Source organism: Apis florea, unplaced genomic scaffold (genome assembly GCF_048593485.1).
Source record: "Apis florea isolate Af1SG1 unplaced genomic scaffold, ASM4859348v1 contig_2293_pilon, whole genome shotgun sequence".
Taxonomy (NCBI): Eukaryota; Metazoa; Arthropoda; class Insecta; order Hymenoptera; family Apidae; genus Apis; species Apis florea.
In genome coordinates this window covers 6,601,248-6,619,363 of record NW_028256554.1, presented here as the reverse complement: position 1 = coordinate 6,619,363, position 18,116 = coordinate 6,601,248, and the positions used below count along the sequence as shown (strand labels likewise).

Sequence of the window (18,116 nt, the reverse complement as noted above, 5' to 3'; positions counted from 1 at the left end):
CGTATTCTGTTAAATATTCTTCAATTATTATTCAATTATTCTTTTTTTCTTATCTCTCCTTCTTAAGTTTTCAATATTTCTCGACAATTCTTCAACAATTCTATGATTATCGTTCTTCGATATTCTTCCACTATTTTTTTCCCTCAAAACAAATTTACATCAAAGAGGAAAAGAAAATTTTGAAATGAGGTAAACTCATAAATATTTATTCCTTCGATCTCGTGTCGAAAGAAGAAGATTCGGACGAGGTGATTAAAACAAGAGGCACACTTTTGCGCTACATTCTCTTGTTAAATCTATCCCAATCTTAAAATCTCGAATTTAACTCGAAATAGTTTAACTCCACTCCCGAAACGAAATTACACGCGGAAAAAAGGAGATAACAGAGAATTGCCTTTGTTTCAAAGTTACTTGCAACACGAAATCACTCTCTTCCCTTCTCCACCGGTATACTCGGTGTTGTGTGTTATTAAGACGAAACACATTTTCTGCACTGCGTTTATCTCTCACCAGCCAACCGACTTGGAACTTTCCTAATCCCCCAGCATCTCCATTCATTTTTAACAACTTGGATACCGCAACGATTTTTTTCACCGCGAAACGTGATACAAACGCTTCTCCATTTTCAACTGAACATTTAAAAAACATTTTCAACGAATGTTCAATATCCGACCGAATTTTTTATCGATAATCCGAGCAATTCTCTCCGAATGATTGCTCTGAGAACGGGATAAAAATTTATTCCATACACAACAAGTTTCTTCTAGACTTTTGAAATAATTGATTTCAAAGATCAAAGATCAAAGCAGAGAGAAGGAATTATCCTCTACATTACGCAATTTTTGGACGTCGAAAAAAGGGATTAAAAAAAAGAGAAAAACAAAGGAAATATCCACCATTCACGAACAATACGTTAAAAAGCAAGTCACTCCCTATAATTTATCTTTCCCTAAAATTTATATATAAAAAAAAGCAACGCCAAATACCACACACATTTTCAACCGCGAATATCATTCATCATCCAAACTCAAAAAAACGAGAGCGCGATGAAAAAAAAACACGAGAAACCACACCACGATCCAAAATAATAAAAGAAAAATTTTTCCAGAAGAATAATAAGAACCAAGGCTTCGTGATTTTCTCGTGATTGGGTGCATCCGTACGGAAGACACAACGCTCTCCATCCTCTCTCTCACTCGCCAACAACGACTCGTCGTAATTCCTGCCTCCCCCACTCCCTCGTCCAGTCACACAACCGCGGTCTTTCGCCCTCTGCCCTCCTCCTCCCCCATGCATTCTCTCCCCCTCTTCCATTCCACCCCTCCCTCCCCGTTCACTCAAGCCTGGTGGCGTGACCAACTTCGCACATTGTCGGCGCGGGGTGGCTGCTTATTAATGGGAAGACTTGTTGCACTTCGCGTATCGCGGTGTTGCAGTATCGTGATATTCCGTCGCTCAGGGATTAGCCGGGGCAGGATTGAAATTAGCGGCAAAAACGAGGGTGCTGCAGGATAAGGTGTAAGATTGTAGGTCAGAGGGAGGGGGTTGATTTTTTGCTTAAGACGCGAGTAGAAATTTTTTTCCTGGTTCCTGTTTCGAAGGTTAAAGACGTAAGCACGAGCGTCTCGTTTAGAGTAGATTGGAAAGAAGGTAATAAGTAGAGAATTTTATAGTCTTAATGTGGGATTTTTTTTTTTTTTAAGGGAGTGTAGAAATTATTTGGAAATTCGAATAGCAGGAAGGCAAATGTATGTAAATTACAATGTGGTTTCAGAATTGTTGACAATTTGTTAGATTTTGAGCTTCTAGGTGTTCGAACATATTGTCGAATCGTGGTTTCGATATTTTGATTCGATATCAATGCTCGGTTTTAAACTTGGAAATCATTATATATATCATTCGATGCGATTTCGGTCGATTTCGCGTGTGTTCCCCCTTCGAAAGGAAATTTAATATCTCGAAATCCTGATATTTATAAACTAGAAAGGGTTATAGGGGAACGTAGGCGCCATTTAATAAAAATTCGTTCGTGATATCGATACCGTGCTGCAATGCGGCACTGTTACACCCTAAAAGATTTATGTAATATAGTTGTTTTTTTTATTAGAAACGCGTGCATCCTGCTTCGAGCAAAAATACGCTCCTGGGTGAGAATGCATGTGTTGTAGGTTCGGTGCATTACTGTTATTGTTCGAAACTGGTTGCATCTGGCCAATGCAATTCCGGATACTGAAATTTTTAAAAACAGAGAATACTGGAAAGATAATAAGATCGTGATTGCTCCAATGATCAAACTTCCATCTTCTCGTTTCGACGATAAAACATTATTACAGGAAGAAATTTATCTCGATCTTTGTAATTTTATACGTTTGCTATTTATATTGAACACGTGGATGATATATTTGAAAATCAAACGTTTCAACGCTTAATTTCAGATTATTCTTAGAACTTGTGAACGCGCAAAATGGAAAATTTGAGAAATTTCGAAGAAATTGCGAGGCAATTGCACTTAAAACGTGTCAGTTACTGCGTCTATTAAGCCACTCTCTTTTACATTAATTAATTGCTCGTCTCGTAGTGGTTGCACACAGAGAGAAAGAGAGAGAGAGGGAGAGAGAGAGATGGACCTTGGCACCGATTATATTCTTTGGAGATTAAGTCGGTGTTTTCAAATGCAAGCGAAGTAATTAACAAGTGGCTGCTGATGATTCCTCTGTTACCCTCTTTGCGACGAGTAATACTTGGAATCGTTCCAAAGATCCAAACGGTATATCCTTCCTTATCTTTGGCCTGATTTCTCTCTCGGATTTCGATATTCCCCAAAACGACAAATACTTGGACATATGCGCCTCGACTCTCTTCTCGATAACCTGTCATTTCGAATTCGAAATCCCATTTTCCATTATATTGAACAAGTTATCTTGAACTTGGTGGGATCATCAAGAGAATGGATGATTTCACACGAAAGATTAAATCACTAAAGTGAACCTCGTACGAGGCTCTATTTACGAGAAGAGATCTTAATAGATTTCAAATTGTAGATTAATAGTTTTTATTTATATTCGAACGATAAAACAGAATATTAACGCGCGATAAATTTTATTACTTTGCGAAATTTAATCTCATAGAAAATCAATACGAGGAACAGAATTATGCATCCAATCGGGAGAAGAAGAAGAAGAAAAAAAAAAAAAAAGAATTCTCCAATAATTCTAGAAAGCTTATAATTAAATTTTAATTAAACCGATAATAATATCAATTTTTAATGACCCTATTCGAATAATCCTGCGAATGAACAGAAAAAAAAAAAAGAAAAACGCGATCGATGCAACGTTATCGTAAAATTCCACGATTCTTCCAATAATATATTTCTCACCCAACACACGCAACGTATTACATTTAATTTTCGACTAGCCGAGTGCAAGTAGGAAACAGATGAGTTAAACAGGCTCAAACAGCATCAACCATTTCCAGCCGTCAGCAGATAACGAAGTCTAATCCCGTCTCATCCGGCTAAATCTCCTATCAAACTTTCACCTTTTTGTTTTCACCATCGCGCTCGTAATTCGATCTTCGAAAAAAAAAAAAAAAACGAAGGAGAGCGGAAAGGAATGGAAGTTGAAAACTTCAAAAGCTCTTTCTTCTCTCTCTTTTTCTCTTCGCCACCGATCGTTAGAATCGGTCGAAGCGCCTTTGATTTAGGGTGGATGAAAGTTACTTATCCCCTCTCTCTTTCTCTCTTCTTTTCTCTTGGTTATCCATCTCTTTTAAGCTTTGTCCTCGTTACAAAAAAAGCACCACGATGTGTGATATATATATATATAATTTCCAAAGGTTTAGACACCACTCTACCGTGTTTTTATAACGAGCCTTAGCTCGAGAGAGCAATTTCGGACAGGCTGCTCGAGTCATTAACGTTGTCTGTCATCGAGTGCCCTTGATACGAATCCTTTTTTTTTTTTTCTTTTTTTCGGCAATTAAGAAGAAGAAAAAGAAAGGATTTGATCGAGAATTTATGGTTTCTCTTGGATCTTTTTTTTATTTATTTGTACGGTATCTTTATTAACGGATTGTATTTATATTCGAACTGCTTTCACGCTTTCAGATTTTATTTTTAGTCGTATCAATTAAAAAAAAAAAAAAAGAAAAATATCGCTTCGTGTTTGATGCGTGGAATATAATTTTGGAGATCGACGAAGGATATGCATTAAACGTTGATGCCTTTTAATTGTATTTGATATTTATTCGTTCGATACATAATGATTATATTTATTGTTTAATTGATATCGCGTTTCTGCTAAAATTTCTTTGCTATTTGGTAAATAAAATGCTTTTTAATTCGGATCGATTTATCGTCCCCTATTATAATACTTTTTTGTAATTAAAGGATCGTAATTATCGATCGCTTTAAATTTTGTACTCGTTATCCATGTGTCGATGACACTTTTGTATTTTATTTTTTTCCAGATCTAACCAACAACTTATCTTAATTCAAAATTTATGAGAAGCTAAAAATATTTGCGAGAATCACCAACTTTGCTCGCGGCTTATTCATCAAGTTACACACTGTATTTTTCATAACAGTCACCGTTCATCAATTTCGAATTGTTTTACATTCAACAAAAATGACATTTCTATTTTTTTTTTTTTCTGTTTCTCTTGAATACGAACGATAACGAACGTGTTAAGCTAAATTATAAGAGATTTGTCTACAATGTTTTTTGCATTTCGAAATAGAAAATAAAAAAAAGAAAAAAGAAACGGAAGAACAAGTGTCGTTGGTATTATTCGGTGCGAAGGAAAAGGCAGTGTTCTAGGATTCCACTAGTAAAAAGATCCCTTAATGTAATTGAATCGAGAAAGGAAGAGAGGAACGTAGTGACTTTTCTCTATTCTCACGCCTAGAGATGTGTCAACGTGTATCTAGAAAAAGGCCATAAAGGGGAAATCCATGGTGGAACGCGAATTTCATCTCATTTCGCCTCGTTCCATTAGTCACGTTCCACAAACCGATGAATGAGGAAAAGGAAGAAGAGTAACAGTCTTAATAAACTCTCATTTACATTCGATTAAATAGAACAAACTATGGCGATGGCTAATTAAATTCTTCTTTAATTCAAGGAGAACGAGCAACTATAACAAAGACACGTTCTCATTTTGATTGAAAAAAAGTCTCCACGAGATCTTAATGAACAAGATAATTTCTTGCTTTTTCATCTTGTTTATAATATAAAGAGAAATGAAATATTTTTTAGTGAAATATAATAATTCTTCCCCGTCTTCAAATTCTAAGAAATACGTATCTGACGAAGCAACGATCCATCCGCAATTGTTTTTGGATAAGCTTCAACGTACCATTGGCGAGATTATTCATTTCGAAAGCAGACAATTGGCAATTAGATGGTTAGAGAAGCGTTCCACAGTCGTCGGATTCGCGCGACAGTTGTGCCGGTAAGAACGGTTCGCGTTGCAGTTCTGCGGTGCGCGTAAAATACGGTCGACCCTCGGTAATCCACCATCCATCTCGATCGTCTCGGTTGTATCAGTTGACGCGGCTACGTTCGTATAATACCTTGCTTGTTCGTCAAACCGTATCCACAACGACGTGCACGTTCGAGCAGTTGAAAATTGATTTCCACCAAACATATTATCCCCTGTTTCGTTAGCTCGATTTCTTTTTTCGAGTCTCTCTTTTTCAAGTTCAAAATGGCATGATTTTTAGTTTCATCGCGTTGGATAAATTATTTAACCGTGGGCAATAAAATTATGATGCACGATGTTGATTTTCTAAAAATACAACTGTTATTTATTCGAATTGTTTGGCAGATTAACAAGAATTCACGGAAGACGATAATTTAAACTCATGTTGCAATCTGTTGTCGTCAGATAATGCAGTCACTGTATGTATACGAGCAACGGTATTAATGCGAACGCGATCCCCTATTCCCCCCCTTTGCCTGTGTGTGCGTGTGCGTGTGCGTGCGTGTCTGTTGAACAAGTAGTATAAGCCGATTATGCGCAGACAGTAGTAGATGGTATCGAAGAAAATTCGAGTAACTCTGTTATTTCGAAAGAATAAACAATATTATTAATAAATCGTGGCACTGTATAAATTGGTAGATAAATTGTTCGTTTAACGGGAGATAATTTAATTTGACATTTTAATTCTTTTAAAAATCAATGTGATTTTTATCTCGACGAGGTGTAATTATTATACTATTCTCACTCCGATCGTTAATTAATTTATTATTTTACAAGGAATGAAATTTATCCTGATGAGTAGAGAGGAAGAATTGAAAAATAAGGAAACGATGGAAGAAATTAAAAGTCCAGTTTATCTTTCAATTGGCGTTGCGGTTCATTGTTCGTGGTAATTCAGTGGAACTAATAAGTCCCCATTGGGGACAAACAAGTTCCCAGAGGGTGCAATCAAAGAAATAATAATCGATATTATTGAACGATGCGGCCACATAATAATTGGCTTCATTAAACTGGTTGTCCAACTAAGGTTGTGACACTAGGAGAACCAATAGGAGAGGAAACTATTTGTTGTTTCGTACAATTTATAATTTAAAATGGATTCGTACGTGTGTGTTTACGTATTCGATAAATTTCTACTCTCTTTTTCGTGATCATCGCGAGTTAAATTGAAAAATTATCACTTTTTGTTTGTGTACTTTTAAACGATTGGCAACTTTAAAAAAAAAAAATAATAATAATTTATTACATTACGTTCATTTGTAAATGGTCCACGAGACGAATTGCGCGTAATCCGTTTCATAAATCGTAAAGCATTCACTCGTATAAAATGATTCTCCTATAATTGAATTAGTTAATAGAGAATCGATTTCGTCAAAGATTCCCTTCTCTCGAATGAAGCCACGCAATCAATTTTACGGTATTCGTCTCAAAGGAAACGAGTGGTAGTAGTAATTTCACGCAAACAAATGTACGTGATATCCGTCGTATAACAGATAGATAACGAAATTTCGAAAAAGAAACGCGGATTTTCAACGATGTTGACGATCAAACGGAACTTTTGCAAATGAAATAATGCACTCGATTTTCGGGCATATCGCTTGTTTTCATTCTTGAAAATAATAGCACCAAGTGGGATTACCGATTAATTGTGATACTCAAAATTGGATTAAATCGTGTGAAACGAAAGCGAAAAGTATGCAAATGATGTTTCCTCGAAATTGGCACGCGTATCGCTGATCATCGGTAAAATCCATTAAACGAGATATATAATTTTAACTTTCATTTCCTGATAAAGTTTAAATGAAATTTTTATCATTGTTGGAAAAACTTTTGGAACAATTCTTACAAATAAAAATCCATTTCTTCTAAATCGTTGGAATATTTGAACCAATTCCTTTCGATGAATTATCAACTACTGCTAATCATTCGATACAGATTGAGAACCCTCGATCCTTTTATCGATTAAATAAAAATAAAAAAAAAAAAAAAAGGGATGATTACTAATTGTAAATATTCTAGGTCACCATCGAACCGAATAACGACAAAGAATTTCCCTGATTTATAAGAAAATTCTTCCACTATATATATATATATATATCTTCCAGTTATCTCGATCTCTCGAGAGCTGTATTCATCAATTCTTCTGTCTTCATTATTTACGGTACACATCCTGACGTATTAACGTCCCCTCCTTTGTCCATTTGTGAAAAATCGTTCCAACGATAGCGATCGCTCTCGATTGATTTATGCGACCGCGAGAATTTCCAGGAAAGATTCGAAAGAGAGGAAATAAGTGGCCGACGCGTATGTTGGAAAAAGGGACTATAAACAGAGACCGATTAGCGCGCACGTGAAGGGATGGAAGAAGAGAGAGAAAGAATAGGGAAGATCGTGTTTCGGATGAGAGCTATAAAAAGCAATTTATTAAAGTAAATTCAATAAGACACGAAGTGGAGCCAATCTAGGGCTCGAGCGTTAATTTAAATCGCGAAGGAGAGACGGATTTGATTTCCAGCCCGCTCGTTATATCGCCTCAACTCATCTCGCCAACTGTCGAGGATGATGCATAAGTATATATATATCGTGTTTCTTTTTCTTTTTCAACCCATATTTCACTCCGTTTAATCGAGATATATATATATATAAAGATATGTTCTTTTTTCGAAAAGCAAAAATTTTTTTTTTCCTTCCTCCAAAGCTTCAAAGTTTACGATGGTTCTTTAAAAATGTCGAAATATCGAATTTTTATTTTAATAACATTTATATTTCGTCATCTATTTGATGTTTTATAATATCCTATATTCGAGATTAAGAATTATCTTATCTTATTTCGAGATAAATATTTGTTTATAATATCTTTTACAGCGATTGCACGTGTCATTTCTTCTTCTTGCAAGGCAAGCATTGCAAAACGAGGTAATGGGAGTAATAGATTTGAGGGGAACGCAACGTAACCATGTAACTGTTACATGTAAATATAACGCAGCATGGAGAAGTGCGAGTGGCATACGGTATGAATGAACGGGCATGAATATATATTCGGTATGAATGAACATTACACGGCCAGTAATAAGTGTTTCAGCTGAATGCGACTGTGAGCGACGCTCAATTTCGAGCCGATGTATGTCTATTAGTGATAACCAATGGTTGTGCAGTATAATTGTGTGTGTAATTGTTGCTGAAACGTATTATCAAAACGAGATTCTCGATGGAAAGAAATTACTCGAAAATGGAAGATAAAATTTCCTCGTTTCCCTTCGTCGAGTTTCCTTAATTTTCGAGAATTTATTTGAGGCTTTATTCGAGAATTTATAGGCTGATTAAAATTCTACTTTACTACTTATCGTCATATTAATTTATTATATGGAAAAAATGTTAATAATCGATTTTGATTTGTAGATATTATCCTTACTTTGGATTACTTTTTCTTACAAAAACTGGATGATATATAGATAAGGAGATGGGTAAATTAAAAGATTTTCTAAGCATTTTTTTTTTTTTTTTTTGGAAACAATTTTAATTATTTTTATTCTCACACTTGTCGAATAAAAAATTTCGTTATTGATTAACAATTCGATCAACGAATCAACGTTAGCCACGTCGAACGAGTAAAAATCAAGTATTCTTCAAATTTTTCTTCAAATCGCATTATTTTTTTAACCGCGTTCAAAAATTTATTAAAAGAAAAATAGAAAGTGGCCGATTTTCCCTCGAAAAATCGAAGGAAATGTAGAAAGAGAATAAAAGAAGGAAGCGCGAGAATAAGAGTGAATGAAACACGAAAGAAATGCAGACGGTAAGACGAAAGATCTTAATCTTAAGTCCTCCAAGCGATTGCTTACCATTGCAAATTCTCTTGGCAACGGATTTTCGAAGCTCTCTCTTCCATTTATTCCAGAGACCAAGATAATTTCTGGACAAGGGAGGAGAGGAGTAAGCAGGATAAGCGAAACAACAAAGAAATAAGAGGCGTTGTAGAGAAGGGAAGAGAAAAAATTAGAAGGCAACAAAAATATGTTCGACAAAAGGGAGGGAAAAAGGGAGTTTGTTGAGGAAAAGACGGGTTTATCTACCCGTGGCTAAATGAAATAACGAGTGAACGTTGAAAAAATGGAGGAATAAAAGAACGAAAGTATAAGGATTATGGGATTCTTATTGAAAACAAGGGGCGAACGATTGATCCGATGATTGGGATGAGACGAGTTCGAGTATTTTATGTGGAGAACGTATGAAAATGAAATAAAGAAAATGGTCGAGCGATGGGGAAATGTTTGTAGAGATTTTCGAGATACAATAACCGTTCTAATTACTTAAAATAATTACAAGATAATACGAAAATAAATACGTAATAAGTATGTATAATTTTATTTTTATTTTACAATTAGTAAAAGTCAATGTTATGATTTTTTTGAAAAGCATATTTTGTAATTTAGAAATGAGAATTCAAATTCAAGAAATGAAAAATGAAAACGTGATATCGGTAATTAAGTATTATTTATGACAGAGTTTATATTTCGTGTATGATTTAAAGTATCTAAATACACATTTTCTAGTATTTTGAATATTTCACAATAGAAATGGTTTCAATGTTTCAATAATTTTTTATGACACTCTTATTTCTTTCTACATGTTGAAATATCTCTCGTTTCACAACGACAGTTAGTGCTGTATATTTTCTCTTTTACGTCTTCAGAGTGTTAACGTGTATAATTTATAAAAAAAAAAAAAAAAAAAAAAAATAGAGGAATTGAATATTCCAACATTCTATTCCGATTATTAGACTATTTTAAAAAGAGATACCTCTAACAAAAGAAATGGCCACGTTACAACGATAATCAAAATTTTATGAAACGTGTTATAAAGCGATTCGTGTGGAAAAATTCTTTCCGACCGAGTTCGAGAAAATTAAACGGAAGCGAAGGAGTAAAAATTGGGCGAAAACAACAATGGCGGCACAGAGACGTCCGTTGTTCGAGTCAACGGAAGGAGAAGTTGGCAACCTTCGTTGAAACGAAAAACCGAAGTTCTGAAGTACGAAAATTAAACGAGAAATGAGCGAAGTGACACAAAACGATGTCGAAGATAGAACGAAATGAAAAATAATCGTTTCTCGCGATCCAGTGAAACGAGGAGGGAAAAAAAGGTGTGGATGGTTGTAATACAGTGATTTTTATTGCGAGGAAGGGGCAAGTGATATGCGAATAAGAGGGGGAAAAAATTGAATATAATATAACTTCCGCGACAAAAAGAAAAGAGCGAAGTGAAAACGCTTGGAATATTGAAAAAGGGAATATAGAGATACGATAGGGAACTCGATCAATCCCTTTGATCATCTAAAAAACTGGTAATAGGGAGAAACTGCTACGTAAAAGCTTAGGAAAGAACGATAAAAGCCATGTTGTTGGTATCCAATTTGTAGGAGAAAGTGATCGAGAATAATAGATAAGCCGAGAAGAAATTACGAGAGTGTTCAAATATATCTATGATTTATGATTTATTTCATTATATTTTTTTTATCAACTTTTTCTCCTTTTTTAAACGAGGAATGAAAAAGATAAGATATATTTTAATAATTCCTTGAAATAATTTATAACAGTATGTTATATCGGTTATGATTATGTGTTTTTAATTAAAATTAATGTAAATGATAGAAATAGATCGTATAAAATTATTATTAATAATTGTTACCAAACGTTGAAGGATATATAAATGCTTTTATAATTTCGAATTAAAAAATTGTAGCATTCAAAAAAAAGGAAGTAATAAAATCGTGCAATTAAAAGGAGACATTTAAATGATCAAAAAAAAATTTTTTTTTTTCTTTGTGAAAATATATTCCATCCCGTCATGTTTTGAAAAAATAAAAAGAAAAATATAATTTGAATTATCTCTATACTTTAAATTAAGTTTATCTTTTACATCATTGGATAAATGATATAATATTAAGAGTTTTAACGAGTTCGTAATTTAATTTTCATTAATTTTAAAATTTTAAAGCTTGGAATTCTATCTAAATGTACATTTTTACAATTTGAATTTGATTACATTATAAAAATGTAATTTTTACGAAAAATCAAAAGAATTATATTTAAAATTTTATTAATATTATATAAGTATCGTATCAAATAATATACATATGCAATATATAATAAAATACTTTACCACCTAAAATAGAAAAAAAAATAAAATAAAATAGAAAACTCAAATAAATATTATAAATATATGAAATAAAAATTTTGTAAAAAGTTAATCTACTGAACATCACTTTTTACTTTCAGAAGGATTATTTGAGATTTGATCAACGAATATCCATGTCAATATTTCAATCTCTAAAATAGAATAAATAAATAAATAAATAGAAAGAAAAATGGACAAAATATAAAATTCGAAAAAAATATTGAAAATAATAAAATTTGAATTTAGTTATTTATAAATATTTTATTTTCGCATTTCGAAACAATTATTTAAAATTTAATTAATTACCCGTGTCGATATTTTAATAGCTAAAATAAAAACTCTTGTTATAAATAAAATACAAAACTCGAATAAATATTTGTAGCTATACAAGAATTCGTGTTTAAATATTTGATGCATTAAGCTCGTCTGACCTTTTTTAAAAACAACTCGAAATGAAGTTGCTAGTGAAAGTATCGTCAACGTGGATTCGATTGTATCTCGCTTTTTATTTTGAACTTATTACAATTATAATACAATACTTTAACATTAAAAACTCTAATTATAAGCTAACCCAGTCGTTTTATTATTAACACTCGATTATGTAATTGTGATTGTAGTCGCATTGTAAACAATGACCGCAAATGCAATCATTGCTCGATGCACTGATTCGTAGTTATATGACATGAGAGATTATTCAACTCATTAGTGTTAACGAGGTTTCAATTCCAACCCCCCTCGGGGTTTCTTTAATAACTGAAGACTGCAGAAATTCTAATTCACAAGCAATCTGAATTTCTAATATAAACCAGATTAGATAGAAATATTTCTTCTAAGAAAGTATACAAAGAATATGAAAATAAATTTCTAGTTTTTTCTAAATTTCTAATTTTGTTAATAATTCGAAATTAATCTCAATTATATTTGTATAAGAAGAATTTGTAATATTTCTCGACAGCGTTACCTTCGATAATTATTTTTCAATAATTTTGAAATTATTAGATTCCTAGAGCGACTCGTGCAAAATATTCTCAAAAAAATTTACTTTCAAATGTATTCACATTGAGAACGAAGACAATTCTCCAGAGTTTCACATCTATTCGCATTCTGATGTAACTCTTTCTCATTTAATTCACGAATTCTATGTAATTCCAAATTTTCAAACTTGTAATTCGCCTCACTGGATATATTAAATAATTTGTTTGTACTTTTTCTTTTCTTTGATACCATGATGTTATTCATGGAAATGGGAGGAACCGGATCGAAAGTTTGACGCCCAAGTTTTAAACGGGATGGACCCAGGATGGATTAGTATTAATTTGGGATAGAAATTCGGCAGGATTCCTGCGTACCCTTGCCTTCCCGCGTTACAAATTTTATGAAGCAGCCGAGATTTCGTGGCGGCAACCGGAAATTCAACAGACTAAATTCCGTCAGGAGAACGAATTAGCCGGAACCGGGATTATACGAGTAATCGCGAATCGTCTTTGCAAAATTAAGCTTAGAAGGTTAACCCGGCCAGGTGTTCCTCTTGTTCTCGATTGCAAAATTTAGAGTCGACGCCAATCACTTTCCAGGAATATATAAATACTTGAACAACGAGCGAGCGCGCCACGTTTTACGACGTGGCGTCAGATATTTCAAGACGCGGAGTCAGTTATTGATAGATCAATATTTCAGATAATATTGACGCTATTGAAGCCACGAGAAAGGAAGTTAGCTTCATGCGCGAAGTTTATTCAATGGGAAAGGATAAAAGGAATAACACGGATAAAAACGAATATTTCGAACTTGGTATTGGCGATGATATTTTATCGGGATAAATAAATTAAATCGGGGTAAGTAAAAGAGGGGGGAAGGGAGAAAAAAAAAAAGGAATTGGACGATATCGTTTTAATAAAAATATTAAAATTCGATTGAACGTGAAATTGGAAAAAAAATTTAACGATTATACGTTGCATTTGATTTTTGCATTAAATTATTCCACCACGTTTATGTAGAGTGTAATTATTATCTTAATAGTTATGGAAATTCATTTCACGTTCACACGAGTGTGATAAAACTCGTGGCAATCATGCTGGTATTCGAGCACCACTAATCATATTCAAACATTTATCCCATCACCCAAAGCACCCAAAGCATGCGACTCACCTATCGTGGAAACACGTGGGTCGGTTGGTACACGATGTTGAAATGGATTTGACGGTGATGATTGCTTCCCTTCCTCTCGAAATAGCCATACCATTGTTCAATTCCTCTGCTTCTCAAATTCTGCGATCCATTCTCCAACATACATTGCTTTCGTATATATTGGGCTATTGGTGTTTAAAATTATTACGATTTATTTAAATATTCATCAACGTTGTATATTACAATTTTTAGATTTCTTAATAATCAAAAAAAAAAAAAATTATAAAGATAATAGAATAACGAAAGCGAATCCCAAGATTACGAAATAGACAAAAGAAGAAGTAGAAGTGTCTGGATCGAGGCTGTACGTCCGCGCTTAACTACTGCTACGAAAAGTAAGTGGAATCGAGATAGTCATTGGATCTTGCGTTTCATTTATTTTAAGTTCGAGTTATCTCGCGGCAGTTCCATCCAGTTGTTCGTGAAATTCTCGTTTAGCAGTTTTCTCTGTAAGTGGCTTCGGATAAAAGCTCACCCCCGATAAACCTCGATTAACTTGAATCCTTGATTCGACCGTCGATACAGTTCGCCGTATACAGATAATTAAAGATTGTAATTGGATCTCATTAAACACAGGTACAAAGGATCGAAAAACATCGGTTTATTTGCTTTCGAAAGATAAATAAATTCTCCGTTATTTCTTTATATCTTGATACTCTTCGATCACCTTATTATTTTTTTACTCGAATAAAAATCACAAAGGGTGCGCAACAACAAGTGGATTTATCGAAAATGCCCCGATCCTATCCTAAATGGCATAATCAAGTGGTTCTAGATCTCGAGGGCACTTTTGCACCACTCTACTCAAGAGACACTGTGAGCCAAGATTGAAAAGCTTAACCGCAGTAGTGCATAGATGAAATTTCGTGGGTAACAATTTTCATTTTCACCCCACACAGAGGAATAATATTATGCGAGTACAACGGATCTGTGGATCTACATTTTCGGATATAATTAATTAACAATAGGAAATCTGAGAGAAATATTTCCAGATTTAATGCGGCGTGGAAACATCGCTTGGAATGTAACGAGAAGAGGATGATAATAAAATTTTAAAGAGAAATCGCGTGTGATTGGGATCCAATCCGTTCTTTATTCTTCGTTCGAGAGGAATGTTGATCTAACGATAAAAGATAGATCATAGAGCGTCAGTGTAATTAAAGCACACGTGAGAACGGCACACGATGGCCACGCTCGCATCGCGAACAACCGGCGGCGTTGACTTTTGTCGATAAACGCGCGTCGACACAAAGTAAAACGTGGCTCATCGTGGCTGACAAACGTGACACGGCCCTTGTCACGACAAAGCGCGGATCATTAGCGTAAATCCAGATTTAATAGGCCGAGGGAGGGAACAATAATGAGTACACGCCATGATTGTCGTAACACAATATGGAGGAATATGCATTATTCATAGAATTCCTAATAGGTTAGAAAATCCATTGGCAAATCGACGATGTGACCGTAATAAAAATTTCTTCCTTTCGCGCAAGAGATTGAAGGCAGGTTTCAACCACGTTATATTCCTTCTCCGACAAATTCGATAAGAACGACGATAGATTGGAAAATGGGTTGAAAAATAAATCGAATCATCGTAGAATCTATTTGACGTCGACCCTGCGAAATGCTAAATCTCAATTCGGTAGAATTGATCTCGATCTCGAAACATAGCATAGTTTTTCTAAACGTGATGATATATATTTTGCCGATTTGTAGACGATTTCCAATTTCTAGGAAATTAGGGAGAGACAGGTGCACGCGTCTGTGGAAAATCTCAAATATATCCTCGATTGGGACAAAAGTAAGACAGGAACGCAAAGTGTGCCTGCTAATCCAGGAGGACAGGATTTTGTCAGTTAGCGAAGCAGAATTCTGACCAGTTAACGAAGCACTGCTATAATCGCATAACCAAATAGACGTAGAAACGTCGGAAACTAATTCTGTTGCAAATTCATGGTACGCATACATACACACACACACATAGATCATTCTGACGTTCTACGAAACATTGTTGAAACAGAATTCTCGATACTTCGATACTGCAAGTTTGACGGAAGATAGATCACACAGGTTTGGTTGAGATCGTGCACCGTCATTTAATTGCCTGGAACGAAAAATATCCTTCGCGTGAAACAGATTTATTTTTAATCTATGCTCAACTTCCTGTACGAGCGCCGTTGTGATTCTTTGATGTATCGTTCTCGCGGCGTTAATCGATATCCATTAAGATGAGAGTTCGTGGAACCAGTGTGGGCAGAAAACGCAACGATCCGATCCGGGAAAGGACGTGGATTAAAGGTGCACCGACTTGTAATTTTTGCTCGATTTCCTATCTGGGACATGGTCTTTGACATTTAAAGAAATAATCGCGATAAGTCCGACAGGAACGGAAGACGACATATTTTTCGTGCTCTCTCTCCTCTCTCTCCCTCTCCCTTTTCAACGCTCGTTCAATTTAATAACAGGAGATATTTGATTCTTTAATTTTTTTCAAATAATTCTCCAAGATGAATATCCAACGGTATCGAAACAAGTTAAATTTAATTCTTCCTTCTCTCGTGGATTTTATTTCTATTGATCTTTATAATTACCGATGATATTTTAAAACGATAAAATTATATAATGAATAAACTGTATATTTTTATTTACATTAGATTAATATTAATAATCTCTTTCTAAATTCTTCATTACAAGACACATAAATGCATTCATAGATTAAATTCAAACGTATCACTCATTATCATATCAAGGAACAAATGTATAATATTGCATATTTTAAACTCCGTTGAGGGAGAATTATCGTCGAAGAAACGAGGAAGAGAAACTTACCAAAATCCTGTTGCTCCATTACAGTCGGCACTGAAAGAGTTGGGCGCTAAGCTGAGGAATGGAGGGAACGTGGCAGTGGGAGCAGCGAAAGCACTGCCATATCATTCTGCTCAACCCTTTGTCGTACGTAAAGGAGAACCCGGAACAGGCTGCAGGTGAGTTCTTCTATATCAGCGGATTTTTTGCTCGACCTCCCCTCCTCACTCGGATATATCTCGGTTCAGCTCACTCGAACGAGAAAAGGACGATTCTCAAAAGAATCCCGTTTTAGCGGCAAGGACGATTATGCCTTTTTATATCTTCGAAACCCCTAACGTCGTACCGCGACTAATGTTCACGGAACGTTTGAAAAGAGATCCTTTGCTCGAACCTCTCGAACCTCTCTGCAACTAATACCGGATATCCGGATATTCCTCCTCGAAAAAGCCTCCTTTGCGCATCTTCTTTTTTTTTTTTTTTTTTTTTGCCAGCTTGACCATTTGCCTCGCTTGTATCGCTTTGTTCTACTTACAAGCGTCGAGAATTATCGTTATTCGACAAAAATTGGTCGGAAATTTAGTTTTTTTCCTCGTCGATTTCCTATTTCGCAGGTTGATCGAAAAATCATGAAGATTAGGAGGAATAATTTTGTTAGACCGATCTTTCGTTCGATCGTTGAAATTATTTATAATATATCGTGAAGTGATATAATATAAAATATCTATCGAAGGAGGTAAAGAAAAGATATAAGGCGTAAAAACGAGCAATCTCTTTTTGAAAATGGGCGGATATTTCAGATGAAGGAAAGCGGCTGGAAGGTAGTCTCTGCAAGGAAGAAGACACCCTGAAGAAGAGGAGTCGCGTGCCGGGTCTGTAGCGCTCGGTAAACAGAGGAGGGGCCCCCCCGAGCATCATCAGAAAGGAGAAGGGGTCGTCATGGGCCCGGCACACCAAATCGTACCCCACTGAGCGATGCAAGTAGTTAGGGCCGGGGCCCTGCTAGTGAGCATGTGGCTCACTAGAGAATGAAGAAGCAAAACGTCCGGACCCTATCGTTGATCGTCTTCACGTTCACCTACCTCCTCGTCGGCGCTGCAATCTTCGACGTTCTCGAGTCCGAGACGGAGAAACGACGCAAGGAAGCATTGGACGGTACATCCGTTATGATTCTTAATTAAATTAAGAAGAGAATATTAGAGCTAATTCACCCTCTTTAAAAATTCAATCATCGAATCTTTTAATAATATTGAAAAGGAAATATATCGATCGATTTCTATTCTCGAGGTTGTAATTCTATTGATTCGCTGAAAAAATGATCGATGGAAAGGGAGAATTTTCTAAAACAATTTTCGTTTGAATAAGGAACGGAAAAAATGGGAATAACGAAGGATTAAGAATTAAAATTGAAAGGGCAAAGTTTTGCGCTTCTAACGATGGTTCATTCACTTGTTGAAGTTAGCATC

At 35.0% G+C, this 18,116-nt stretch overlaps 1 protein-coding gene and 1 long non-coding RNA gene across 4 annotated transcripts in view; one reads left to right on the top strand and one right to left on the bottom strand.

The window, feature by feature from the left end:
• Window positions 1-13,970, bottom strand: part of LOC147658275 (uncharacterized) — a 107,009-nt gene extending 93,039 nt beyond the window's left edge. For both annotated transcript variants that reach the window (XR_015290892.1, XR_015290893.1), the window contains exon 1: window positions 13,807-13,970. This is a non-coding gene — a long non-coding RNA (uncharacterized LOC147658275). The remainder of the gene's footprint in view (window positions 1-13,806) is intronic.
• Task6 (TWIK-related acid-sensitive K[+] channel 6) overlaps window positions 1-18,116 on the top strand; it is a 123,838-nt gene that overhangs the window by 95,071 nt on the left and 10,651 nt on the right. Inside the window, exons 1-4 of one of the 2 annotated variants that reach the window (XM_086904004.1) lie at window positions 7,282-7,642; window positions 7,750-8,051; window positions 16,699-16,829; window positions 17,451-17,805. In XM_086904004.1, the coding sequence (XP_086760130.1) occupies window positions 17,679-17,805 (127 nt within the window). In that variant the 5' untranslated portion in view covers window positions 7,282-7,642; window positions 7,750-8,051; window positions 16,699-16,829; window positions 17,451-17,678. Of the gene's footprint in view, window positions 1-7,281; window positions 7,643-7,749; window positions 8,052-16,698; window positions 16,830-17,450; window positions 17,806-18,116 lie in introns of those variants that run through there. The other variant, XM_003694530.4, reaches the window with a different exon arrangement.